Source organism: Protopterus annectens, chromosome 1.part0 (assembly GCF_019279795.1).
Source record: "Protopterus annectens isolate FY-2018-M chromosome 1.part0, PAN1.0, whole genome shotgun sequence".
In the NCBI taxonomy this organism is placed as follows: domain Eukaryota; kingdom Metazoa; phylum Chordata; order Ceratodontiformes; family Protopteridae; genus Protopterus; species Protopterus annectens.
This window is the reverse complement of record NC_056725.1, coordinates 1,137,800,394-1,137,827,816: the sequence shown is the minus strand read 5'-3', so window position 1 is coordinate 1,137,827,816 and position 27,423 is coordinate 1,137,800,394. Positions and strand designations below refer to the sequence as shown.

The window sequence follows — 27,423 nt, the reverse complement described above, 5'->3', positions numbered from 1 at the left end:
AGGAGAGTAACAGACATACAGAATATTATGTTCATAAAGTAGCAGAAATATTCTAAGAACTAAGCCAACACTAAAATGGAAAAAGATTCTGTTGATAGGAATGCTTACAATTAGGGGTACAGAGAATAGCAAAAAAGGGATGGAATTTACTGGTGAAAACTGGTGAAGAAGCCAAGGTATTGGCAGCAAATGACTAGACAGGGAAAGGTAAGAGAATGAAAAGAAGCCAAGGAAACAGTTGGACTGCAGGCTAGACCGTGCCTTCTCTATCAGGGCAGATGTCAGAGTATAGGCAAAAACAAAGGGATAGAGGAATCCTAAGTGAAAGACCTGTTCTGGTAAAGTTTTAGTTGAATCTAGAACAGAAGCTGCTGTAAAAAATGATAATTAGCATGGCATATAAAGTATTGCACTATAACTACAAGAATCGATCAGGAGAGGTTAGAAAAGATTGGGAAGAGAGATTGGATAAGCAATTTACAAGGCAACAATGGAAGTACCTATATATGGCTCCCAAATATGCAACAAAGTCTAGAAGATTTATGATTTTTGCTTCAATTTGGAACATTTCCTAAACAATACTCTGAAAAAATATTGGGTGAGGAAATGGGTGTAACTGAAGAAATGGATACATGATCTGAACTGCCCAAACATACTAAGGCCTTGTTAAACTTAATTCTGGTGGCTGCCAAAAAGGCAATTAAGAGAAAATGGAAATCAAAGTGTAAACCAGCTGCACTTGAAGTAGTGAATATTGTGAAACTGCTGGAACATTACATGCAGAATAAAGTTTAAGAGAAGGCAGGAATTGAGGAAATGTATGTAATGTTGGATTGATGATAACTGTATAAAAGCATGTATGTGATGTATAATGTTTGTGACTGTGAACATTTAAACATAAATTGTTTTCTTCTATATACATGTATGTTTGCCTAGGTCTTAAGTGATAATTCAATAAAGGTGTTAAAAACAGGATTGCACACCTTTGCTGCAAACAATCCAAATCACAGTCATCACTATACTGCACAAAAAATAAACTGGTTAGATACATACACCCAACCATCTTACATACATCCAATTAATCACAGCACAAAAATAATGAACAGTCCTTCAGCCTGCCCTTCTCTTACTACAATTCTCCAAAACTACACCTCACAATAGCATCCAAGATCAAATGATACTCCTTATCAAAGAGATGTATTCTTAACATTCAGTCCCTATAGCAAGCAGGTCCATCAATCATCCAACCTTCACACATCCAAAACTTGAAGCATTCCTAATTCCTGGCTCTGCTCATGCTCATCAGGCTAATCACATCCTATAATCACTCACACACTTTCTTGCAGACATCTTCTCCCTTCTCTTTCTCCAGGTACAATCATTTTCATTTTTCTGACCTATTATCTAACCACCATTTTCTTCTCAAACAGTCTTAATTCTCTCTTGTCTCTTTTTTGAATTTGTTTCTCTCTCCCTTCCAGTCTTCCAACTTAGTTCTCTCCAGATTTTCGTGGTTGCAGTAATATGCTTGTTGGCCCAAAAAACGGATTGTGGGAGTAAGGATAAGGTTCAATGTGATGGCTTCTGTTGGGAATAACCTTGTTTGCCCCAAATTCGTAACCTAAATGTAAGCAGAAATGTGAATCTTGCTTTGCGTACAACCTTTGTCATATCTGCTTACTGTTCAGGTCTTGCATGGTAATGCTTCACATTCTGCCAGTTAACAAGGCCATACTCATTTTAATAATCTTTAGCACATTGTGATTATTTTACAGCCCATGCAAAGGAAATCATTAGTTTGGATGGCAGAGGTAAGAAACTGAGACCTCCTGTCCATGTGTACATAAATATATCACGTACATAGCTGTACACTTTCAGATTAGTCATAACAGAAAGTGTAGTATATGAGAAGGCAAAAGTTGCTATGCTGTTTTTCAAAAATGGTTATCAAGGCAACAAGGTTTTGTTCATTTGTAATGGGAAACATGTGGCCAGTTCATTTGTGTTAGCATGCATTTTTGTCAAGGATTTGAAGTACTTAAGAATTTACACTCCCCTTCTTAGGTTAGCGGACATCACTTTTCCTGCCACGAAAAAAGGAACGTTCAGCGGGCAGACTTGCAATAACCGACATGCTGGCAGTCAAGTGCATAAAGAAACAACCACAGTATGGTTTTTTTTTTTACTTTTCAGTGACAACACTCCCAAAAACAACCAGAACTGTTAAAGAAAACACAGTATTTAACATTTTGAAAACATTAACACACATATTGCCTGATAGTCAACCAGCCAGTATTCCCATCAAAAATCTGGTTGGGATAATACGCAAGTACCGTTCTCTCATTAGACGATTCTACTATTTCTTTGGTTACTCTGCACTATATTCCATTGCATTACACTTGTAAACATGACACACCTTTACAACTCTGCTACATTATTGTATTTGTAAAAATGATAGTCCAAATCAAATGTTTATATTTGCTGTATTCTACTGTTTTGCTTACATGAAATTTGCAGATTTTCTCCCTGGGCTTCCACTGAAAATGGATTACTATACGAGTAGACTTTCCCAGTGAGCAAATGTCAATAATAAATAAGACGGATCCCGAAAAATGTCATGGACAAGAATCTTTCCCCAAATTGTGCTCATTTCAAGACTGCAACAGCTTTCTTTCTTTTTTTTTTTTAAACACTTTTTGCTCTCCTGTGACATCCTACTGCATCTACCCGGTGGCCCACATCCATTGCCTGGTCTGCCAGCTTCCCCTTTTCTCTCAGACTTTCCTTGATACAAACTGGGGCTGGCACAGAATCTAAGGGTGTCCAGGGGTCCTGCCACATTTTATACACACATAGATATATATATATATATATATATATACATACACACACATACACACACTACACACACACATTTTATATATACATATACACACACATGCACACACACTTATTTTATATATTATATATATATATATATATACATATATATATATATATATATATATATATATATACACACACACACACACACACACACACACACACACACACACACACACACACACACCTGTATGTATTACCTACTGTGCATTTTACTTGTCTCCATGTCCAGGTCACTGTTGAAAAAGGCACAGCTAACCATCCACCCTACCTGGTTATCAAACTATAAAATCAGCCAGTACTGCGAGTGACTGCTGTAAGAAGATCACATTCACACTTTTTACTTCCTTTCTAAATCCAACACATCAATGACCACAGGGTAGACTACCTGACAAGAATAAACCTGCCCTTGTGACATGCTTCACTCTTTAGGAATCAGGAATCCAAATCAACACAACACACAGAGCAGAATTTTGCATACCCTGCCAAAAGGTAAGTCACAGCAGATAGCACTGTAATGGCTACGTCACAGCACACCTAAATAAATGCATTTCCAAAACATATTTTATTTTGCTAAGACAGGAATAAAACAGCACATACATGAACTAAAAAGTCCAGTATTTGGGATTCTATTACTACTCCCAGTGTATTGATATCAAGTACTCTGATAAGTTTAGTGTAACCAAAGTTTTAGATTGTGCGGCATTGTGTACCTGAGTTTGTATCCCATTACCTACAAATAGATATTGTCATGATCAGAACTCTTGAATGAAATGTCCAAAAGAAAGACAGATGCCTATTTTTGTTTAAGTTGTTCAGCTCCTGCATTCACACACAGATGGCATTAAATTTTAAGACTTTTTTTCTCTATTTCTGAATTTTATTAAACATTTTAATATAGCAATGCATTTCTTCACTCTTGTTATACATAACAAAAGAAGACAGAGACATCTTTGAGATGCTTTGGATTAAGTAACAGACAGTTCCCACTATCAAAAGGTACTAGTGACAGGAATAAGAGGGCTACTTACATGATTCATCCTATACGGAAACTCCTTTGGAAAGGCATATGAAAACCTAGTTTTCACTGTTAAGGAAGAAGGAAATAAAATAAATCAATACATTCTAATAAGTAGAAAGGACCAATGGTTTACTTTAACAGAGGCACTCTCAATGAGATGCTGCAATATTACAAGACCACACGCACCTCTGGGGAAAGAAACAAAACAAAACATTAAGAACTGCACAGAGGACATGCCTCCAACAATAAAATTCAGACTTGACTCACACAGGTGATTCAACCACAAATTTTCCAGTAAATCACAGACTTAACTGGGGAAGCACTGTGAGTTTAACAAAACATATTAAACAGAAGTTTAAATCAGTTTTATAAACATTAACAAAACAAGCAGCAAGAAAAGCCACAAAATTACTTTATGCAGTTTTATCAGATATCTCATTAGTGATAATTTTAAGAGGCATGTCTAAATAGATGTTATTTCCATACCTATTCAGATAAGTTCTGCCTGAAAACCCCCAAGGCTTTTGTATACAAACACTGACTGTTGATGAAAACAATGGCATATACATCTTTCTTTAAACCACAGCACTTCTACATTTGATACATCTCAATCTGCAAAAAATGTGGTCAAAAACCTTTCTGAATGTGAGCTTTGTAAATTTATGGAAACATTTAGTTTCCTTAGTAATACCTCTGAACACACAAACATTTTGACTCAGAATTTCTGGCAAGGTGTCTGGGAAAATGGTTGCTACACACCTCTGCTCTTTCTGCTATAAAGTCTTGTAAAAACAGTTTATTCTATCATTTTCACTTAAAGAGCTGTTTCTGCTATTTGGAGAAGGTTGCTGTTTCTCTAGCGAAATTCTACATTTTTTAAGACATCAGAAATGTCTGATACACAGCCCACAATTTTGTGTGTGTGTGTGTGTGTGCAAGATGTTAATACAACAGACAACTAAAGTAGATAAATGTTAATATAGCTGTTACGTAAAAAACAGATTTTCTGCATCCATGTTTATCTCGAGTATGTAGAATTTGTCTCTCTCTCAGGTTTCAAGGTTTTAGGTATAACACCAGGAGTCTGACAGCCTGATTCAAAGTAAACTCTGAGACTACTTTGAGCATAAATGAGGGATTTGTTCTCAAAGTAACCCTACCCTTACAGGATACTTACAGGTTCGCCCACATTGAGAGCTTGCAGCTCAGATAATCTTCTTGCAGTGGTCAGAGCAATAAGAACGGTTTTCCAGGTAATGAATCTGCCAAACGAGTTGGTTCAAATAGCTACATGGTTAGTTTTCCAGCACATAGTTAACAGCCCAAGAGCAAGACACCTTCCTTCTAGGTGGGTTCATGCACAAAACCCTTTCAAAAATTGTTTAATGAGATGCAAAGAGGATAGGGTGGAGTCGTGGGCAGCCATGCTGAAATGGCTGTACTGTGAACGTTGATACAGGAATACGATAGACCAGGGGATAGCAACTCACACAAACATTTGAGAACACTGGTACATAACTCCTAATAGGACCCTGGTTATTGGCTAGGCACCAGCTAGGCAATCTTTTCCACTTGCAGATACAGGATTTCCTAGTAGCAGGTTTTCTTGCCTCAGCACATCCTCATGAAAGAGGTGTCTAGAAGGTATAAAATTTTAATCAAATGCATTCAGTTGTAGCAGTTTGAAACTGGGGTGCTTCAACTTGTGTGAATAGATCCAACCTGTGAGGAAGATTGCAGCAGTTATCCCAAAGATCTTTGAAGAGTCCCTCTGAGTCTCCAGAATGACCCTGTATCTCAGTGGAAAGGGTAAAAATGCATCTGTTTTCTTTATCTACTGTAAGGAGTCCTGGAACCCAATCAGGTTAGATGTTTGTTTTGAAAAAGACACAAACAGATCTACTTGATGTGTTCCCCACAACTGGATCAATACTTGAAGATCCTCATATGTAAATTTTCAATAGTGAGGGTCTATTCTGTTCCTCAGCTTGTCTGCCACTACATACTGCTCTGAAGGGATGTAACATGCTTGGAGGATCAAGAAATGGTTAAGAGCTACTCCCAAGCTACCACAGCCAGCAGACACAGAGGGAAAGACCTGGTGTCCCTCTGATGAAGTGTCACATCACTGTGGTGTTGTCTGAAATCAAGTGCAAGGACCCAGAGACCTCGGATAAAAAAAAAAAAATGAATTACTGCATGGATCCCAGCTAGCATCCTTAGATACTTATGTGCTTTGGGTTGTCTGACATGCCCCACAGGCCACACTTTTTTTTCTTATCTAAACTGCTCCCCAAGCAAAATCTGAAGCATTTGTTGATACACACTGTGTTGGGATACAAGGAAAAAAAGCAAGACCTGAATTCTGAATTATGCGTAGTCTTTACTCATGCAGTTCCTTCTTGAAAAGGACCAAAATTGGAATCAAATTCCACAGAATGATAATGTTGGATTCTCATGATACTACAAACCCAATCCAGGATGACATCTGTAGAACACATATCTGGAACCCCAGATGGGTGAGGAAGGACAAAATCCATGTTAAAGACAAAACATTCAGGGGAAATGCTCTGTAAAGATAAGTAAAGTTGTCTAAACAAAGACCTGAAAATGCCCAGAAGTCCACAAAGCACTATCTTAGGGGCTAGGCTCTTTTTGAATACTCTTAGAGCTGTGGATACCCCAAAAGGTATTACACAGAACTGATAGCGTGACCTAGACATATAGAATCTGAAAAAGAAAAGATGAAGAGTTTGTCTCCTGGCAAGCTGGCAATTTCGTTCTTTGGAATCAGAAACTATCTGAAATAAATTACTACTGCCCCTGTGGCCTAAAGGCAATGGATACATTACTTCATAGAGCTAGCATGTGATTAACAAAGGGAGAAATTGAGGTCCTGTGTCTGGGGCAGAATTACAGATCTAGTGACCGGGGGGGGGGGTGCAGTTACAGTCAATCTAAAAGCTGTACATTTCTCCCCTTTTTAGAAAAGACTCCTGTGTTTTGATAATGTTGATCCCTTTCTGACAGCTATTCTTTGTGCCTGGTTTGCCAGACATTTCTGAAGCCATGGTGGTGCAGCGGTAGCATTGTCACCTCACAGGAAGAGGTTCTCCCGTTCGATTCTCAGCTGGAACACCTTCTGTGTGGAGTCTGCATGTCCTCACCGCGGTCCAGTGGCATTTGAAAGACATGTGTGAATGGGCGTGCCTTCGTTGAAGGTTGGGCGTCAGGCTGGCACCTCAGCACCGTAAAAATCTTCTGCCACTCATTAGTGGACTGGAGTTCCACTGCGGCAGCCCCTAATCGGGAAAAGCCGAAAGAAGAAGAAAGTTTAGGTAGTTTTCTGAAGGGAGAAGATAGTCTACTTGATTTATAGTGGGGAACTTGAAAAAGTTGGTCAATTCTCTGAACTAATTTCTATCTTTCATTACATTGTTTTAGTACCTGAATGGCAAAAGGACCAGACACAACTTCTTTATCTAAAGCCGAGTTCAAAATTTCAGATTTAATTTCATCTGAGAACCTTTAGATACATACCCAGGCATACCTCAAGACAGTGGTTGCGGCCCCTAGAAGGGTCTGCCCAGTTATTACACACACTCTTTAGGGCACGTTTAAAGAACTGATGAATATTAGAAATAATGGGATTCAGAAAGGATTTGTTTTCTGGAAGTAGTTTAATAGAATATTCCCTTAACATTTTAGCACAATGTAACAAATTTCCACATATGACCCTGGTAACTGAGAATTCTAACAGCCAAAGATGCTGAACAGAAAGAATCTAAAATCTTACCTTTGTTATTCCCTGGAGAAGGATTAGAATTCATCAAAAGCTTACTGCCAGCTAACTATGAGGCAGAAATGGCGGCAGGGTCACATCGAAGATGAGAAAACAAGAATTTGTTAGCTTGGGAAACACTATATAGTTCACCTGCTTTTTTGGGGACTGAACACTAGGAATCGGGATTACTGCAGGCAGCATTAAAGACATCCTCCTCACCTGGCAAAATAGGAGGAACAGGAGGAACATGTGGGATCTCCACTTGTGATAACTCGTAGGATCTCCCTCATTTCAGGCAGAACCTCCACTTGTTCACACAAAAACATACCATTCATCCTAGATACAGACTTATGGAAAGGAAACTTCCCCCAAAGGAGATGGGGTATATGTACTTTCCCCAGAATCAGAGTCCTGGCCTTAGGAATTCATAGGAGGGGGAATCCTGTCTCTATCGATGTCAGACTCTTCTCATTGACTATCTTCAGGATTTTCTGTATCACAATACTGTTTAGGTAATGACTTTTCAATTCCAGGACCACCTACCTGCAATAAATTTCTGGGTAAGGTAAGAACATTTTTATGTACCATAAGTGATGAACAGTTTCTAATCCTCCGTTTCTTCTTCCTAGGTAAAGGATCCGTGGAAGATGACTGACTTGAGGATGGTTCTTTATCCTGGGCAAGAGATTTGTTTTCTGAGCTACCATGAGAAGAATCCCCCAGAGCATCACCCAGATCCAAAGAGAAAATTAGTTCTCCCATGCCTTTATCAGATACTGGAACATGACACCTAGGAACTCGGACACCAGTGTAGGAGCGGAGGAACAATGAATGGCCAATACAGGATCCGCCACCAGTGGCTGAGGCATGGCGTGAGCCCACAGTGACTGCAAGGACTCATCGTTAATAAGAAGATTTTTCTTTTTAGGTACAGCCTGAGAAAAACCAGCAGGACCAGAAGGAGTATCCATGCTGTAATAATGGGAAAAACTTAACTGACAGTAAGCAGTGCTGGAAAGAGTCAATCAGAAAGTAAGTTGTCGCTGAGTGATCACAAGAAGCGTGAGCATACTAGCACATGTACACACACACACACACACACACACATCCCAAAAAAGGTAGATGCAGAAAGCAGGATATAAAATCCCAGACTGAAACGGTAATTCTTTTCTCTGCACAGTAACAAATGAAAACAAATGCTCAGGTAAATTCTCATGAAGCACACAAGTACTATAAGCAACACTCATAGTTTATCCTTAACACAAATACTTAAATACACTATTAACACAAAAAATGCTCCCAAGAAAAATAAGTCTCTAAAGGTAGTAAGGCAATTCCTAAAAGGAAACTACAAGTATTTAAATAAATACTGTTTCTTAAAGAAAAAATGCAAAGTTTAGTCAAAAATTAGAAAATATATATTCTAATCTTAAAAGGGCCATGACTTCTGTGTGGAAGGGTTTCTCAAAGGGGAATTATCAAACAGAAATGAAGATTATATAACAAGTATCTTGTTTTTTGTTGCTTATTTTTACTAGTTATTGCTTATTCTACCCATTTACAGCACTTTTTTGTCTGCTGCCCATTTTTTTACTGTATTTCACTGCTATAAACTAATCTGCACTATTGTACTGAAATTGTCTGCCTTACAAGCCCTGTTAAATCACCTTTGTTACTGTCACACTGTTTGTAAAGCTTTTTTAACTAGTTCCACTGTGTGAAAGGTATTAAGGGGAAATTTTCTCCATTTGTTTGTTCTGATTTCCTGCCAAGGAATGTATCATATAACTGATTTATTTGCAGTTAAAAGCATTCTCCAGAGCCTCCTTGCTCCTTTATCTGTTTAAAACTTTCATTTAGTGTCTCACTGCTGTTTTTCTGCTGTGATAAACATTTCTGTAGCGTTTTCTACCTAAAATAGTGTAGCTAGTTGTTGTAGCATAGTTTCCCCACCCCCCTTGCTATTGCTGTCTTGTTCTTACACTTGGTAGCTTTGCAGTTTCCTGCCCCTACTGTAAATTTGATCTGGGACACTCCTTACAGGCCAGTGTCATTAGCTCATTTTACCTAATACAGAGACAACATTTGGGATGGCCAACCCCCTTAGTTTCTTAACCTTCAATGATCTCCTTTCTCACTTTCCACTCTACTAAATTAAAAAAAAAACTTTATTCAGCAGCTTTTACAGTATTTGTGTTTCTTCCTCCAATTCTATTACTTCCATCTTGTTTTTTCTGCTACTTATTCTCTAAAATGTTCAATTGCATCTTCTCTGCTGCACTTATTACAGCTTGTTTTAAGCCTGTTTAAATTTTAAGTTTTATTCTAAGCCTCCTAGTTTTGGTTTAAGCACTTGGGCTTTAAGCCTATCCCTTAGCTCTCCCTCTAATTCTGGCAAATATGAATAGACAATTTCCTACAGTTTCTCCTGCCAGCCTGGTTGATATGGGCATCCTGAGACAGTGTAGCAACTGCAATAAAAAAATGACAGATGCGTTCACACTAAAATTTATTGTAAAACATATACCAATGCAAACCTTTCGGGTTAGACCCTTCATCAGTGCTCAGCTTATCAGTTTAAAACCAATTATTTATATCAAACATCATTCAGTCGTATGACACAGCCAATTAATTATACTGCATCTTTCTAATTAAAACAGGCTTAATGCTAACTGTATTATTCAGACCAGGAAAAACATCTGCTTCAAGCCTTATTATGTAGTTATATTCACACAGCTCTAAAAGACGGTTTATATCACCCCCTCTAATACTTTTATTACATCAATAAACCTAAACTTAAAAAGATGTGTAGAATTTGTATCCATGATATACTTAGCTAGGGCATTTGTCCAAACATTTCTATGTATGTCGGATTTATGCTCAAATTACTCAATGACACGGTCTTTAAATTTCCGACTGCACTTACTAACATAGAAACAAACATTTAAAACATGTAGCTAGATAAACAATATAAGCAGTATTGCAAATGGCATAACATTTAAAATGCATCTTTTCCATTACTGGATGTTTAAAACTATTATAAACAATATCTCTACAGCAACTGCATGCATGGCATGGAAAGGTACCATGTTCACTGCTTACTATATTGTTAGTCACTATCTGAAAGTCTTTATAGTACAACTCTCCTTTTAAATTTTTACAATTCCTATATGCAAAGCTAGGCTTATCATCTAATAGAAGTTTCAACTCAGGCATAGCAGTTAGAATACTCCAATTTTTTTTGAATGATTTTCTTATCATCCGTTCTATTATATGTGGTCACGTACCTAATCACATTTCTCTCCCTCTATTTTTCCTCGATGTCTGCCTCATCATCCTTCTTTTCAGCAAACAAAGGGTTTGCTGTTCCACCTCTTGCGCTCAAAAATTCTTTCATTATTTCATCTATCTTTTTTCGTTATACCCTCTTTCTTTAAAATTCCACAGCCATCTCTCTCATTTGCTGTTGACACTGAAGTACCTCGGTGTTCAATCTGCTGACCCAAAGAAACTGGCTTTTCCTAATTCCCTTAAGAATATGTGGAGTATGCACAAATATAACTGGATATTAAGGCTTGAAGCAGATGTTTTTCCTGGTCTGAACAATACAATTAGCATTAAGCCTGTTTTAATTGGAAAACAGATGCAATATGATTGTTTGCTTCTGTTGGATGGCTGTGTCATATGACTAAATGTTTGATATAAATAATTAGTTTTAAACTGATAAGCTGAGCACTGATGAAGTCTCTAACCCGAAAGCTTTGCATTGGCATACGTTTTTTTACAATAAATTTTAGTGTGAACATGTCTATGTCAGTTTTTTTTTTTTATTTTTGTTGACATTGTCTTCTGGTACAGTTTACCACATTATCATCCTTTTGTGTGACAGCCTCATGTACACAGACAACCATCTACTATTACCACCTAGGAACACATTTTGTGAGAGATGCAATTACATAAAGAAGCTAGAGTCTATGTTCTCTCCCTTACAAGACAGTATATCTGGCACTAAGTAGGTTGTCAACACAATTACTACACCTCAACCACCACCCACAACTACATAAAACACACCCACACCTGCGGAGGTTCTTAACAAAAACAAACCCAAACAAAGGAGACCTCAGAGGCACACATACATGAGAACTCCACAACCCTCCACACCACATGACATGAATAATCCTCACACCAGTGTCTTGCAACCACTAAGGCCTAACCATAAACCCAACGTATTAGTCATAGGAGACACTCCAGATGCAGTTAAGCATTGACAAGACACTTAATCAAATTACAGCTAACTATAGGCCCCCAAATTTGACTCAAGATGCCCACTCCACTTATCTGGACCACTTCAAATCTATCAAGATTTGAATCCTTTACCCTGATCCTGGGTGACTAATTACCCAACCATAAATTGGAAAAACTACTTATGCCAGAACACAAATGCCCACAGAATCCTTGATTTCATCAATGCAAATGCCTTGGAACAGATAGTCGATACCCCCACAAGAGGCGATATCTTGACTTGGTATTAACCAGCATGAGTAACCACTGCAGCACCCCTACGGTATCATCCTCCCTGTTAAGATCCGACCATAAAGTGGTCACTTTTCAAATCACCATCTCCCCTGGCCCTCCTTTCACTAGGGTCAAACAAAAAAACTTCTCCAAAGCGGATTACAACCTCGTGAGGAATAGTGTAAACAGCTTCACAGCCCCCTCCCCTGTGGTAGGAACTGTCACTAATCTCCATATCTACACCAAAGTACTATAAGAGCATTTATATAGATGTATGGAATCAGGAATACCTAAAAGAACAAAATCATCCCCCGCAAGGAAGAGTAAACCTGCCTGGTGGACATCTGCAATAAACTATATAACAAAAGGAAAACATTGCTGTCCAGGACCAAGAAGGAACAGGTGCCCAACTGAAAGCACTACCTCCTTAGCCTCAACAAGCAAATAAGAGCACTAGTGAAATCCTCTAAAGCCAACTTCGAGTTCAAACTGGCCACATCTACTAGAGACAATCATAAGGCCTTCTTCACATATGTTCGCAATCTCAAAGGAAGCACCCAGATCTGTTCAGAACTGGTGGTCAAGGACACCACATACACAAATGCTGTAGATATAGCCAATCTACTGGCTGACAGGTTCAGTGCAAACTTTTCCCCTCTGTCCCCCCCATCAGTAAATCAGAACATCCCCAGTACCTACCTCCAACCCCTTAACTTTAGGGAACAGGTCATCACTGCCCTCTCAAAGGCAAAAAATACAGCCTCCTTGAGACCTGATAACATCCCAGGTTGCATCCTACATGAACTCAGGCATGAACCTGCAGCCCCATTAGGCACCCTATTCAACCAAAGCCTGAATACCGGCTTTGTCCCAGCCGAGTGGAGGACAGCCAACATCCCTTTACACAAAGGAGGAGCATCCACTGATTCAGGAAATTATAGACCCATCAGCCTAACTAGCCTGATCTGCAAGGCCACTGAACGGATTATCATGGACCCCATTAACAGGGACATTGGCAACCTCCACACTCAACCCTCACACAGTTTGACGTTGTCAAGGGGAGGTCATGTCTGTTAAATCTGGTCGACTTCTTTGAGGCAGTCACCAAAGCAATGGATGAGGGGAAGACTGTGTACACCACCTACCTTGACCTGGCCAAAGCCTTCGACACTATTCCCCACTCGGGCATAGTAGGTAAACTCTCTCAACTAGTCATCAATCCATACGTTACCAGATGGGTAGCAGACTGGCTCACTGATGGAACCCACCTAATCGAATTAGGGGAAGCCACCTCAAGCAGTAGACCCGTAACGAGCAGCATACCCCAGGGATTGGTCCTGGGGCCTCTGTTATTCAGGACATACTTCTCTGAGGTGCAGGCCAAAACCAGTGGGCTATGGCTGAAGTTTGCAGATCACTGCAAGCTGGGCACAGTCAATTCCCTTAGTGATATGGACGTCCTCCAAGAGGGTCTCACACAAACAAATGACTGGTGCCAGAAACATGGCCTCAAGCTGAATGCCAAAAAGAGCATCATCATTCCCTTTGGGGACAGTGACGTCCCCACACATTAACAACGTCCTAAGTACATAATCAGTATTAAAGGATTTGGGCATCCAGGTTGATAGCAACCTGACTTTTGACCATGTTGCTTCCGTTGTACGGAAAGCTTTCTACATGGCCCACCTCATAAGTAAGGGTATCTCATCCAGAGACAAAGAGGTCATAACATCCCTGTATTCTTCCCTTATAAGGCCAATTATTGAGTACAACACCCCCTTCGGCATGTACCTCGCAAAGCACCTGCAGCAGCTGGAGAGACCACAGAGGTTCCTCACCAGGAGAATCCAGGGCCTCAAACATCTGCCTGACACAGATGGGCTGTCCCTCTACTCAGTTTCATACAAACTCCTCAGAGGTGACCTCTGTCTGGCATACAAAGCAATCTCAGACCACACCTTGATGGGACTGCTGCATATCTGCAAGTCAAGCTCCACTCGAGCAACCCATATGCACAACTTCAACCTTGTCTGCGATATCAATAGGACTTGTTGGCAGGACAGATGTGTGTCCCAGAGACTCCACCATCTGTTGAACAGACTCCCTCTCCACGTCAAGCAGAGTATCTCATTATCCCTTTTTAAGCACAACCTGGATAACTGGATGGGAAACAGAAAATACACCCCTGGGATTCTACCTGTATCCCTGCTGGACAGGGGCTTTGGGTGCTGACTTGTCTAAACATGGGCTAAACTCTTGGCTAGGCTTAAAAGGGCCTCAAGGCCAGCCTAGTAACCTCCTATGACTGCTATTCCTGAGCAGTTCCTTTGTTGCTTCCTTTGAAGTGGCAAGAAATCACTGAAATCACTTCCTTCTGACTGTTTATCAGATTGGTGCTGGCCAATCATTAGACAGAAGGAAAGTGTGGGAGGAAGCCAGAGCTTTTGAAGGAGACTGGTTATTGCTTCCTAGGCAAGAAGCACCACAAATAGTCAAAGGCAGCAGTGGGTATGATGAACATCCACTGTTGCAAGGGCCAGAAGGAAGTCACCCTTAGATCTTAGGAGAATCTTACTGAAGCTTCAGAATGACTCTGATTTTTAGTGGAATGGGATACAGGAACATTCCTGCTCAAGGAAAGGAAAAAGCATCTATTTTCCAGGAACTCTTGCAAGGAGTCCTGGAGCAGAATTTTGTCACATTACTGTGAGTGCAGGCAAAAAGATATATTTGAAATGTTTCCCATAGCTGGATCTATTCCTGGAAGGCCACCCAATTTAATTTCCATTCGTGAAGGTCTGTCCCAGGCCTGCCCAGCTTGTCTGCCAGACACTTTTGCTCCAATGGAATGTAAAATGCCTGTATAATGAGACTGTGCTGAAAAGTGATTTCCCAGGCTACCATGGCTAGTCAGCATACAGTGCAGAATCTGATTCCCTGTTTATGTACCACATCACTACGGTGTTGTATATAAACACCTGTAATGGTCCAACGGACCATAGATGATTGAGAGTCTGTTGACTGACCAGTGTTAACATGTCTTTTACATTTATATGTTTTGGTCTGTCTTTTCTGTTCCAAAGACTGCACTTGTATCTCCACAGACAATGCTCCCTAAGCAAAATTTAAGATGTCTGTTGTTACAGTGTGCTGGAGTGAAAGGGAAATGGGAGACCTGGATTCTGGTACATTTGGTCTCTCCACAACAGAATTGCCCTTTTCACAAACCCCACAAGTGGAATTTAGAATGTCAGGGGATATTGATGTTAGGACCACACACATTTTAAGCACTACTGAATTTTTCTTATGTGAAACACCCCAGGAAAAAATTCATGGGAGCAGGAGTTAAACAAGACTTTTGGATGTTCTCCTGGAACCCCAGAATGTACAAGTGTTTTCTCATTCATATGAGAAAAAACTTTAAAAAAATAAACCGCAAAAAATAAGCAAGTTGTCTAAAAAGAAAAAAATATGAAAAACCTGCAGTAGGCTGTCACTGGAGCTAGACACTCCTTGAATACCTTTGGAACCGTGGATAGCCCAAAGGATAATGCAGAGAACTGATAGTGTGATCCAGACAGAAAACTTTAAGAAATGTCTGAAATCTCTATCTGTAGGAATATGGCTTTAAATCTATGGTCATCAAAAAAGGCGAAAGCGGAATGAGAGGCAACAAGTTGAGAAGGGATAACATTTTGAACCCCCCCCCCCCCCCCCCCTGAAGACAGCAACTGCTGGATGATAACAGGCTGGATTCCTGAAAGGGAGGGAGAGATTCTGACTGCGATCTGTAACCATGGTGGATTAATTTTAGAACTCCTCTGTCAAACTATATCTCTTGCCAAAAAGAATAACAGAGGTTCAGCCTTTATGCAAGGATTAAAGGTTTGAAAGCAGTCATGCCAATAGTTACTCAGCTGTGTCAGAAATCATTTTTGTTTTGGGGATTCCTCCTTTCTTTTTAAATGTCACCTTGTTGAGATGGTTTATTCTGCTTTTTGAAAAAGGTTGCAGAGGAAGCATTAAATCCATTGGCAAACTTTTGAGAAGGAAGTGTGAAAAATCTGAGAAATTCACTGAATCAACTTACCTCGGCCATCACATTTTTGAGAACCTCTGCAGCAGCAGCTGGTCCAAAAACTAACCTTTTGTCTAAGGGAGAATTCAAAATATCTGTTTTAATATCAGGAAGGTTTTAAATATGCAACAAAAACAAACATCCCTATAACAGCTCCTAGGGCAATAGCCCTGGAAGTGGCATGAATCATAAGTACATTTCAATGCCACTTGAGACATTCAGGTTACACAAAGAAGATTCTACTTCAGAAGATGAAACGAATGCTGCAATGTTCCTTGTTCTAAAATGAGGTAAGCATGAACTTTTAACATATCAGCTTGACATCTGAGAATTCTAAATTAGCAGAAGTAGTGTTCACTAGGGGAAATCACTGCTGGGTCTAACTTTGGATTAGAAAATAAAAACTTAAAATCTGCTTTTTTGGGGGAAAGCAAGCTGTTTGTCAAGCAAGCTGCAGGCTATAATAAATACATCCACCAGTGCTGAAAGAACAGAGGAATTGGAGGCTCCCAAAAACCCACGGAAGGGCAGCAATTCATAACACTTGTTCAGAGATAGTCAAATATGCTCCCAGTGAAGCAACAGATTAATTCTGGAAATAGATGAATAAAAATAAAATTCTTCAAAGGGACTGGCAGAAGCCACACAATGCAGATTCTGAATATGAAACCCGAAGAGAAAGAAAACATGTGTCTCTTTGCATTCATTTTGTGGTTCAAAATAGGTTCATAGGTTGGTACGGAGATATCTGCCTGAAGGCATATATTAGCCCAACCACATTGTGCGGTATTCACCGCCCCTTTAGTAGTTCCCTAGACCCTTGTACTAGCAGCTAGTACCCTTGGCCCCTATCTAGTAATGCTGTTGGTGTGATTCCCGGTGTGAACTTTCTGTTACCCATCCACTCATCAAGGTTCCTCTTGAAGAGGAATAGTGAGGGGCTCTGTCTTATGTAGATCGGGGCCCTGTTCCATAGTAAGGGAAGTCTCTGCGAAGGGAATCTATCCCTCCAGCATGTTCTATTCATTGTTGTGTTGAGGTTTATATCCCTAGAGCGTGTAGCTCGAGTAGATTTGGTTTTGCTAAGATAGAGCATGTTCAGCAATTCTGGGTTGGACATGACTCTGTACGTTAGACAGAGATCGCCTCTGAGAAAGCGGTATGCAACAGAGAACAGTCTTAACTTTTTCAATCGTGCTGCATAGGGCAACTGTTTGAGGCCAGTAATTCTCTTGGTTAGGTACCTCTGTGGTTTCTCCAGCTGCTGGAGATGTCTAGATAGGTACATTCCAATTGGTGCATTGTACTCAATAATGGGTCTGATGAGGGAAGAGTAGAGGGGCACCATTACATCCTTAGATCTTGATGCGAACCCTTTCATGATCAGATGGGTCACATAGAAGGATTTTCTAACCACTCTGGCAACATGGTTATCAAAGGAAAGCTGGCCTTCTACTTGGGTCCCTAGATCCCTTATTTCTTCTTCAGATTTCAGGGGATTACCTCCTATGTTGTAGTTTGCGGATACTATGTTTTTTCCAAAGGGGATTACTACGCATTTTTTTTGCATTTAGCTTGAGACCATGGCTTTGACACCATGCATCAGTCTCATTTAGGCCCTTCTGGAGGACCTCCATGTCGGCCGGAGACTCTATTACAGCACCCAATTTGCAGTCGTCCGCAAACATAGCCAGCCACAGCCCTTCCCTGCTTGCCTGTACTTCTGAGAAGTATATGCCAAACAGGAGGGGCCCCAGGACAGAGCCGTGAGGCACACCACTTGTTACTGGTTTGGATTCGGACATAGATCCCACTACTCTTACTTTATGGGATCTGTCTGAGAGCCAGTTTGCGATCCATCTTGTGACGTAAGGATTTATGCACAGGCTGGTGAGCTTATCAATAATGCCCGAATGGGGAATGGTGTCAAATGCTTTAGCAAGGTCAAGGTAAGCCGTGTGTACCTCCTTTCCCTTACCTATAGCCCGAGTGTCTCAAAGAAATCCACCAGGTTCAGGAGGCATGATCTGCCCTTGACGAAGCCGAACTGTGTGGGGTCCAGCGACTGGAGGTTCCCAATCTCTCCATTTATGAGTTCCATAATGATTCGCTCCATAGTCTTACAGATCAGACTGGTCAGGCTTATTGGTCGGTAGTTCCCAGGGTCAGTTGTGGCTCCACCCTTGCGTAGCGGGACCACCGTTGCCGTGCGTCATTCTCTGGGCACATATCCTGTGGAGAGGCTGAGACTGAACAGGGTATTAAGATGCAGGGTTAATTCCTTTTGGAGCTCGCATATGACACAGCCCGGGACACCATCTGGTCCCATGGAGGCAGTGTTTTTAGCTTTAGATAGAGCCTTGTTAACCAATGTATCAGTAATAATTGGACTTACACAATCCCCTGGAATGGTAATAGGCCCTGTAGGTGGTGGGGGGGGGGGGGGAGAGAAATTTGCACTGAACCTGTCAGCCAAGATGTTGGCAATGTCAGAAGGGTCAATGTATTTTGTTCCATTTTGTACTAGCTCAGAACAGACCTGAGCGTTTCCATTTAGGTTTTTGATGTAGCCATAGAAGGCCTTATGGTTATCCTTGGCAACTTTCTTTTCAAAATTAGCTTTAGTTGACTTGATGAGGGCCCTCAATTTCTTACTAATGCTAATCAGGGATGATTTTTCTACTTGGGATTTGGCCTTTTTTTGTACAAGTCTCCTCCTTTTATTGTAATGTTTGCTTATGGCCGGGGTCCACCAGACTGGTTTCTTCTTGCTTGAGGAAGGAGTCTTGGTTTTATTTGGGATAGCACGGTCCATGCAATCCTGAAGATGCATACAGAGTGCCTTGGTGTAGGATTCCACATCCTGGCTATCATTATCCTTCTGCAAGGGAATAGTGAAGCTTTCCACTTCGGATGCAAGTAGTTTGAAGTTTGCTTTGGAAAGGTTTTTGACTATGTTTTTTTTTGACTGGGGGAGGTGGAGGGAGGATGTCCAGGGTTATCTTGAATAATCTTGAACTTCTGCAGAAAATGAAGTACCCTTTTTTCCTCTTAACAGAAACAGCTGAACTGGAAGAGCCAAAAGCCTGAATTAACCGCTGAGCTAAGCACAATAAGTCACTCCGATTTCTATAGAAGCAGACCCTCTCTTGCCAGGCAAACCTTCCCTGGAACAAGCATCCCAGTCAGACTAGGCAGAGAAGTATTCTCTACACTTTCTCCCAGAATAGACAAACATGGCTCTCACTTGCCCACCAAGGATACTCGGACAGCCACAATGTGTTATCTAACCCATAGTCTATGGTGGCTACAGGGACTACACCAGAGGGAGACAAGAAAAAAAGATGAAATGACTGAGGAACTGGCTATGGCATCAGCACAGTCACCTATCTGAGGCTGATGCCTGCTGTAGTAGCAAATGGTGCTTGTTAATTTTCTTCTTTCTGTAGCTGACTGAAAAATGAACCGAGGAACTAGTTGGTTGCTCCATGGTTAAGCCAAAAAAGATGCCAGACTCCTGATGAAACCTAACAGCAATAGTTGGTAAAGCATAAGTAGAAAAAGTCACTTTTTCGACCAAAAACTCAGCTAAAAGTACTTTAAACACTTACCCCAGACCCAAAAAGCAAAATAAAACAGCTTTTGCCTAGGAAAAAAATGCTGAATTAACTTTAACAACCCCCCCCCCCCCACAAGTAAAAAGTACCGCTCCCAACTAAAAGTCACATGACAGTCTATAAGAAAAATTTTGGAGGATAAAATATTTAGTAGTACTATTTCTGTCAAACCCAAGATTGGCTAACAATTTCTGGCAAAAACAAAGACGAGATAAGAACTTCAATACCATCCACTTTAACAGTAAAAGTTTTGTGATTTTGTATAGAGATTAACACATGAAAAAACGCTTTTCTCCTAGAAACATTAAAGGACCTTCTCAGAACTAATCACTGGTTAAAATCAAAGCATTAAATAGGCTAGTCATAATCACATGCACAACTTCTTAAAGATGCAGGCTACCAAGTGTTACGAAGACCTTGTTAACCATAAATAAAATAAGAAACATACTTGCCATATGACATCATGTAATAATTATTAAATAAAATCATAAATATTACAAATTTAAAAAATGTTTTAAAATTCATGTGTTACATAATCTAATTGCATGTTTAAACATACTACCCTACCACAATTTTGCTGAAAGCAACTTCAAAACTGGCAATATAGACATGTGGTCATTCAGACCTGGGAAGGTAGTGGCATCTTAACCAACTGCCATGGCAGTTCTTTATATTCCAAAATGTACTCCCAGTAATGCCCTTTTAGGTCCCTTGGCACCCTTTCCAGTATTGCAAAGTGGATTTTTTCAAAGTAGGGCATTTCACATAGTGGTTACCAGACACAATCACAACAGTGCTGTGTGTAATGTTACAGTAGTGTTCATATATTCTTTTACAAAGTGGTCTTTCTTTCTGTGTTACCCACATAAAATGCTGGGCAACCAGAGCAGAATGCAATGTAAAGTACCCCACTCATTTCACAATTGGATTCCAGTAGGTTAAAATTAGATTTTAAACTACTGTTTGACACCAGAGCTTCCTGGGTCAGAATACAGGTACAGTGATTGCAATAACCATATCTGGATGTACCTGTGTCTGCAAGTTTAACTTTATCAGTAGTTCATAGGTTGGTACTAGGCTATCGGCCCTAGGGCCTATACAAGCCTAGCAATAACAATTCCGTGGCTATTTCTTCCCACAGTATTTATTTCCCTGGACCCCTGTCTAGCTGGGCGACTGACGTGATCTCCAGGGAGAATTTCCTATCTCCCATCCAATCATCAAAGTTCCTTTTAAAGAAATCATCATCTGAATCTCAAAATATTTATTTTAGATTCATCCCATTCTTGTGCACAAAGCTAAGATTTTCCCCAAACAGATCATACAATTGCTCATTAGCCTTAAAAATATTCCAATGTATCCTAACTCTATTTGTTATATAGAGTCCATACTGTACTGCAGCACCATGGCCCTGTCAAAATATTCATTATTCTTTGCCTTGGACTCTACTAGATGTGGGACGGTTGGTATAACAGTATCCAAGATGGTGGAAAAAACAGTTGTTTCAATATTTAAACCAGTACACAAAAGAGGTCTGTATTTTGTTCCCCATCCATTAACAAACCTCTGTGGTAATTTTGTTACTTCATGGGGGTAGCATCTCTCAAAAACATCTTCTAACTTGTGTAAGGTTTTTGTTTTTTAAACCAAGAAAATATACATAGAAACCATTCTGGCTAACCTCACAAACTATCCTTTAACCAACCTATGTTAACACGTTGGGGGTAGCAACTTATATACTGCAGGCAACTGTTGGAAAGTGTGGGCTTCCTTACCTTTGAAGAACAAAAGTTATGTACTCACCATAATGCATCTGTGCTGATCCTTCCTCAACCTTTGTGTTTCAGATCAGACTTTGGCCACTTCTCAGACTTTGATCAATAGCTCAAGCTCTTACCCTTACTTATAATTCTGTCCAAACCCCACATTACCTCAGATTAAGTTTGTCCTCTTAACATTAAGACGCAGAAACAGACCTAGAAGTGTTTAGAATAGAATTCTAGAAACATGAAAGAAACGTACCTGGATGTTAGTCAGGAAAATGCCCAAGAGGACAAGTCTCCAGGTCATACTTGGCAAATATAACAGTACAGTCCAACAACAGAAGGGAGAGTGGGGGGAGGTTGAGTAAGGACAAAAACAGACAACACAAATGCATTGTTACAGCGAGTACATAACTTTTGTATCTGATGTTGTCTTCTTCCTTTCCTCAACCATTGGGACAGAGTCCCCTACTAGCAAAAACCCAGGGTGGCCTCATGGAAGGATAATCTGGAGTACAGCAGAACCAAATGCTGCCCTGTCCCTAGAAAGGCTGTTCACCTTGTACAGCGCTACTAAAGTAAGAGCACTGGATCAAGTAGCAGCAGCACAAATGTCAGCTACAGAAGTTCTTGATAAAGTGGAGGAGGTAGAAACTGACCTTGTGGAATGAGCTTGTGGTTGTCTTGGTAAAGTCAGAATGTTTTGCTTATAGTCAGAATGTTTTGCTTATAAACATGAGAAATACAATCAATCAGTGAGCCACCTAGTTAAAGTGACTTTAGACACAGGGTGTCCAAATTTAGCTTTTGACAAGGAATTAAGAATTTCAGGAAATCTGATCAGCTGTTTTCTTTTATGGAGATAGAATCTAAGCTCCCTGTGGACATCCAACAAATGAAGCATATACTCTCACTTATTAACAAATTTTGGAAAGAAAACTGGCGGATTAACGGATAGGTTAAGGGCAAATTCTGATTCTACTTTAGGGAGAAAGGAAGGGTTAGTGCAAAGAGAAACTCCTGAATTTATGAAAAATAAGCAAAAATGACTTGCAAGACAATACCTGCAGTTCAGATACTCACCTGCCAGATGTACTGCAACGAGAAAAATGGTCTTCCAAGACAAACATTTCAATTCAAATTTTGAAGCAGGTACAAAGGGTGTCCAAGTCAAGGCATGGAGCACAACTATCAAATCCTAAGGAGGTGTGGGATTCTTGATAGGGGGGTCGAAGTAAAAAGGCAACTTTGAGGAAATATTTGCATAATCTGAGGTAAGAAAGTCAGACAGTCTTTACCAATATGATAACTGGAAATTGCAGCCAACTGTACCTTAATTGTGGAATAAATGGCTCCACTGTGAAAAATGGAAGACAGAAAATCTAGAACAGCCTGAACAGGCACTGAAAAGGGATGCAGGTGTCTCTTACTGGCACAAATAGAAAATCTCATCCACTTGTTCTTATATATTTTTCTAGCAGAATCCTTTTGGAAGATGTAAAGATTTGCAGAACTTGGGAAGAAAGCCTGAGCTGTCTAGCCATCATGGGAAGTACATAAACCATGTGGTTAACTTGAGGGCTTGTATGTACAGATGAGGTAATCCAGATGGATGAGATAGAAGATCTGGAGAACCCAAGGTGGGCATATTAAGTGAGGCCAAAGGAAGGGAACACACACTTGGCAGGACCAGGGGCAATGAGGATCACCTTACTCTTTCACTGAGATGCTTTCTGTAGAAATTTGGATACGAGGGGAGTAGAGGAATAAGCATAAATGAGACTGGGGGGGGGGGGGATCATGAATCAGACCATCTTTAAATGACTTCCGCTCTGGGGGGATAAGGGAAATACCTTCTATATTTGAAACTATGGGCAGAAACAGAGATCGCAGCATGGCTGCCCCCACTGGTGAAAAATTTGTTCCTTTACCGATGGATTGAGAGACCACTTGTGAGACAGTAGAATAGATCTGCTCAGTCTGTACTCAAATGTTGGACTTCCTGGTAATGGGCTGTGCCAAAAGAAAGTGGCTGAAGAGATCACCTACTGCTATACTCTAACAGCCACTTGATACAAAGGGTAAAGAGCAGGTTCCCTCCACTTGTTGATGTACCAGACCACAGACATGTCTGTTTGTATAGCAATCGTCACTACTGGGAGGACATCCTGAAACACTAGGAGAACTGGCCTCATCTCTAGAACACTGATGTGAAGATTGGCCTCTAAGGTGCACCACGTCTTGAAGTTTGTCTGTCCAAAGTAGTGTCCCCAACCCCCACTCCAGCTGGCAAGTGTCCATGGTCACCATGGATTTTGGCAAGGGTAGAACAAAGGGATTGCCCTGAGATATGTTTGGTGCATGAATCTACCAGGAGATGTGTTCTTTGCAGATCTTTGTGATTCGAATGGGAGAAGTCATGACATGTTTATTTAAAGACCATTGGACTGCCAGTCCCCACTGCAAAACCCTCATATAAAATCTTGCTAGAGGCACAAGGCTTATGGAGGCCTCCCTCAATCCAAGAAGTTGAAGAACCAATAGATGCACCGCCTAATGTTGTAACAGGTAGTCTAGTTTCAGGCAGTCTTGCAATCTGGGGAACTGTATCCCAATGAGCACCTAAGAACTCTAGAAGTTGAGTGGCAGAGATATGAGATTTTTTTGTAGTTGACTGTAATGCCCAGGTGTATACACAGATGGAGAAGGTACTCTTCTGGCATGAGTTAGTAGATGCCTGGTGGGAGCGGTGAAGAGACAGTCACTGAGATAAGGAAATAGCCGGAATGCCAACAATCTCAGATGACCTGCCACCATTGCCATTCACTTGGTGAACACCAGGGGCTGTGGTGAGACCAAAGGGCAGGACTCTGAACTGAAAGTTACTGGCCTCCAGCTGGAAGCAAAGATATCTCCTGGACTGTCTATTTTGATGCGGTAGCATGCATCCTGGAAATCTACTGAGGACATCCGATAGTACTTCGGTAGTAGAAGAATGGACTGAACCACGATTATTCAGAACTCCGAGTGTTTAACAAACTGATTCAAGTGACCTCAGTTCAACACTGGCCTGAGATCCCAGGTTTTCTTTGGCACAAAAAAAAGGCTTGATAAAGTTCTGAACCCTTGCTGATGTAGTGAGGTGTCTTGGATGACTGTGTTAGTACCTTTTGTATTTCTTGGACGGAGTCTTTGATGTGGTGCCACACTACGTATCTTCTTTGATATTTTGGGTGGATAATAGGAAAATCTGGGTGCACAGACTAGCACCCCCCCAACTGCTTTTAGAGTGCAGTAATTGAGCAAGCTTTCATGAGTGCTGATAAGACTTCTCAGAAAAGGGACCTCTGAAGCTCTGGTTTTGTGGACCTCCTCCACCAAGTGGGTGAAATCTGCCACTGGAGTTCCCTCTTCTGCTGCAAGAAAATCTATCACAATAAGAATCCTGGGGAAAAACTAGTGATTTTCAGAACCACATCTTTCTACCACCTTTTTGGTTTCATGAGAAGGTCCTCTGAAGGGCAGAAAAACGTATTCTTATGGCTGGAGATAGTGTCCTTAACTTTAGGGCCAAATAAGGTAGATCCATCGGAGACTGCACTGATGAATGACATCTTGAATGGCTCCACAAAATCACAAAGGCTCATTCAGGCATGTTCCTTACAACTATGCTTAAACTAGTCACTCTGGAAAAAACCTTATGTGGCATGAGAAAAAAAGCTGCATTGAAGAGTGGCCAGTTGCAAAGACAGAATCATCTTCTCCTCCACAGACATGGACTTCGAGAGGGACTTTAAAATTTCCTTAGTCAAATCCCTCTGAAACTTCGTAACACATGCCAAATAATTCAGCAACAAAGGGCAAATCTGAACCTCAATGCTACAGGCTCCAGTATAAAACTTCTACAGAAAGGAGATTTTGAAGACTCTGAAGATGTGAGATCAGAAGAAGTGGATTACTCTAAAAGTTTGGCAACTTTTGTAGCAGAAGCCAACCCTGTAGCAGAATAAGGAGAGTGGTCGGAGGAGCGCTTCCTAGGCACCCCTAAGTTTTTCTTTGACTGTTTCCACTGTTTCCCCTTTAGACTTCTCCCCTGGCTTCTTAGCGGAGGGGGAAGTTTCAGATACTGAAGAGAAGGATGAAGGCAGTAACGCTTTCAGTATTAACTTGTACCTGCATTCATCTAATGACCTACGGTTGAACCCTGCACAAATCTCACTTTCAACATCGAGATGCCCAGCTCCAAGACAGTATACACATTCCAAATGGGCATCTAAGTTAGGAATCTTATGCCCAACAAGAGGAACATGTTACACCCAATGGGTTTGTTGGACATGATTACCAGCAACGAAAAACACAGATAAAAAAAGTCAAGTAAAGACAAAGGACCAGCAATGGTAAAAAGAATTCTCAAAGTTAGAGAAAAAGAAATACCAGTGATGGTAACCACACTACAAAAAGTTTAGTAGAAAGGTACATCAAGAAAAGCTAGAAGGAGAGAAGGCATGAGGCCTACAAGGTGCAATTCATCCAACTATACTTATAACAGACTACAACGTATAGCCAATTTTTTTTTCTTTGCAGGGGAGATAGAAATTAAAGGAAGTTAGAGTGTGAAAGGAACATGTACTATTAAGACGAAATAAAGCACTTACCTGAAAAACAGCCTGAGCTAAAGACAACCATGTCTGATCGCTGGAGGTGGTAAATAAGACCTGAGGTAATGTGGGGTCTGGAGGGGATTATGGATATAGGGAAGAGCTTGAGCTATGGATCCAAAGTCTAAGTTGTTGCCAAAGTTGGATATGAGGTCAGATCTGAAACCCAGGAATAGACGAAAAAGACAACACAAGATCATCCATTTGTAAACATAAGGTTTCCTAGTAGCAGGTTTTAAGGCTTCCTTTACCCCCTGCTGGTCACAGTGATGAAACAAGTGTCTAAAAGGATTCATGATTCAATCATCCAGGCTTTTAGTTGCAGTTGCTCCAAACTGAGGTGCACCAATTGCCCCAAGACTTTGTTAACAAATCTAGACTGCGAGGAAGTCTGTGGTAATTGTCCTTGGCCAATACCATTAGAACAGAGAACAAAGACTGTCTGGGCCAATAAGGGTCATGACAATGATCTTTTTTATTTCTTTCTGAACCTTCAGAAGTACCTTGTGAATTAGTGGAAAGAGTGGAAATGTACAACAGGAGCATTCCCATCCAAGGGAAAGAGAATGTGACTAGTCTTCCAAGCATGACTGCAAGGATGTCTGGAACAGAATTCCTTCATCTGTCTGTTTTGAAAGGAGGTGAACAGATCTACAAACAGATCTATTTGAAGTGCTGCCCACATCTGGACTAGATCCTGAAACACCACTGTCTTGAGTTGCCACTTGTGTGGGTCTGTCCAGGACCTGCTTAGTCTGAATGTCATGACGTTTTGCTCTGATGGATGTACGGTGCTTGAAGAGTCAGAGAATACTATAATGCCAGCTCTCAGGCCATCATTGCCAACCGGCACAAAGAGTATATGACCTTCTATCCCGTTTGGCTGAGGAATCACATCAGAGTGGTAATGTCTATAAAACCAGAAGATGACCCGGAGTCCATAGGTGGAGAAGGACCTCCAAAGCATAGATTACTGCCAACATTTCCTGGCTATTGATGTGCCGTTGTGCGTCCTTGAACTCCCAAGTGGCCTGCACTTGCACTCTCACTGACATCTCCTCAAGCGAAGTTGGATGAATCTGTCTAGACTGACTGAGCTGGAAC

General features: G+C 40.7%; 1 protein-coding gene across 1 annotated transcript in view; it reads right to left on the bottom strand.

The window, feature by feature from the left end:
- Positions 1-27,423, bottom strand: part of CCNC (cyclin C) — a 956,952-nt gene that overhangs the window by 555,761 nt on the left and 373,768 nt on the right. Inside the window, exon 6 of the mRNA XM_044065080.1 lies at positions 3,915-3,970. Coding sequence (XP_043921015.1) covers positions 3,915-3,970 — 56 coding nt within the window. The remainder of the gene's footprint in view (positions 1-3,914; positions 3,971-27,423) is intronic.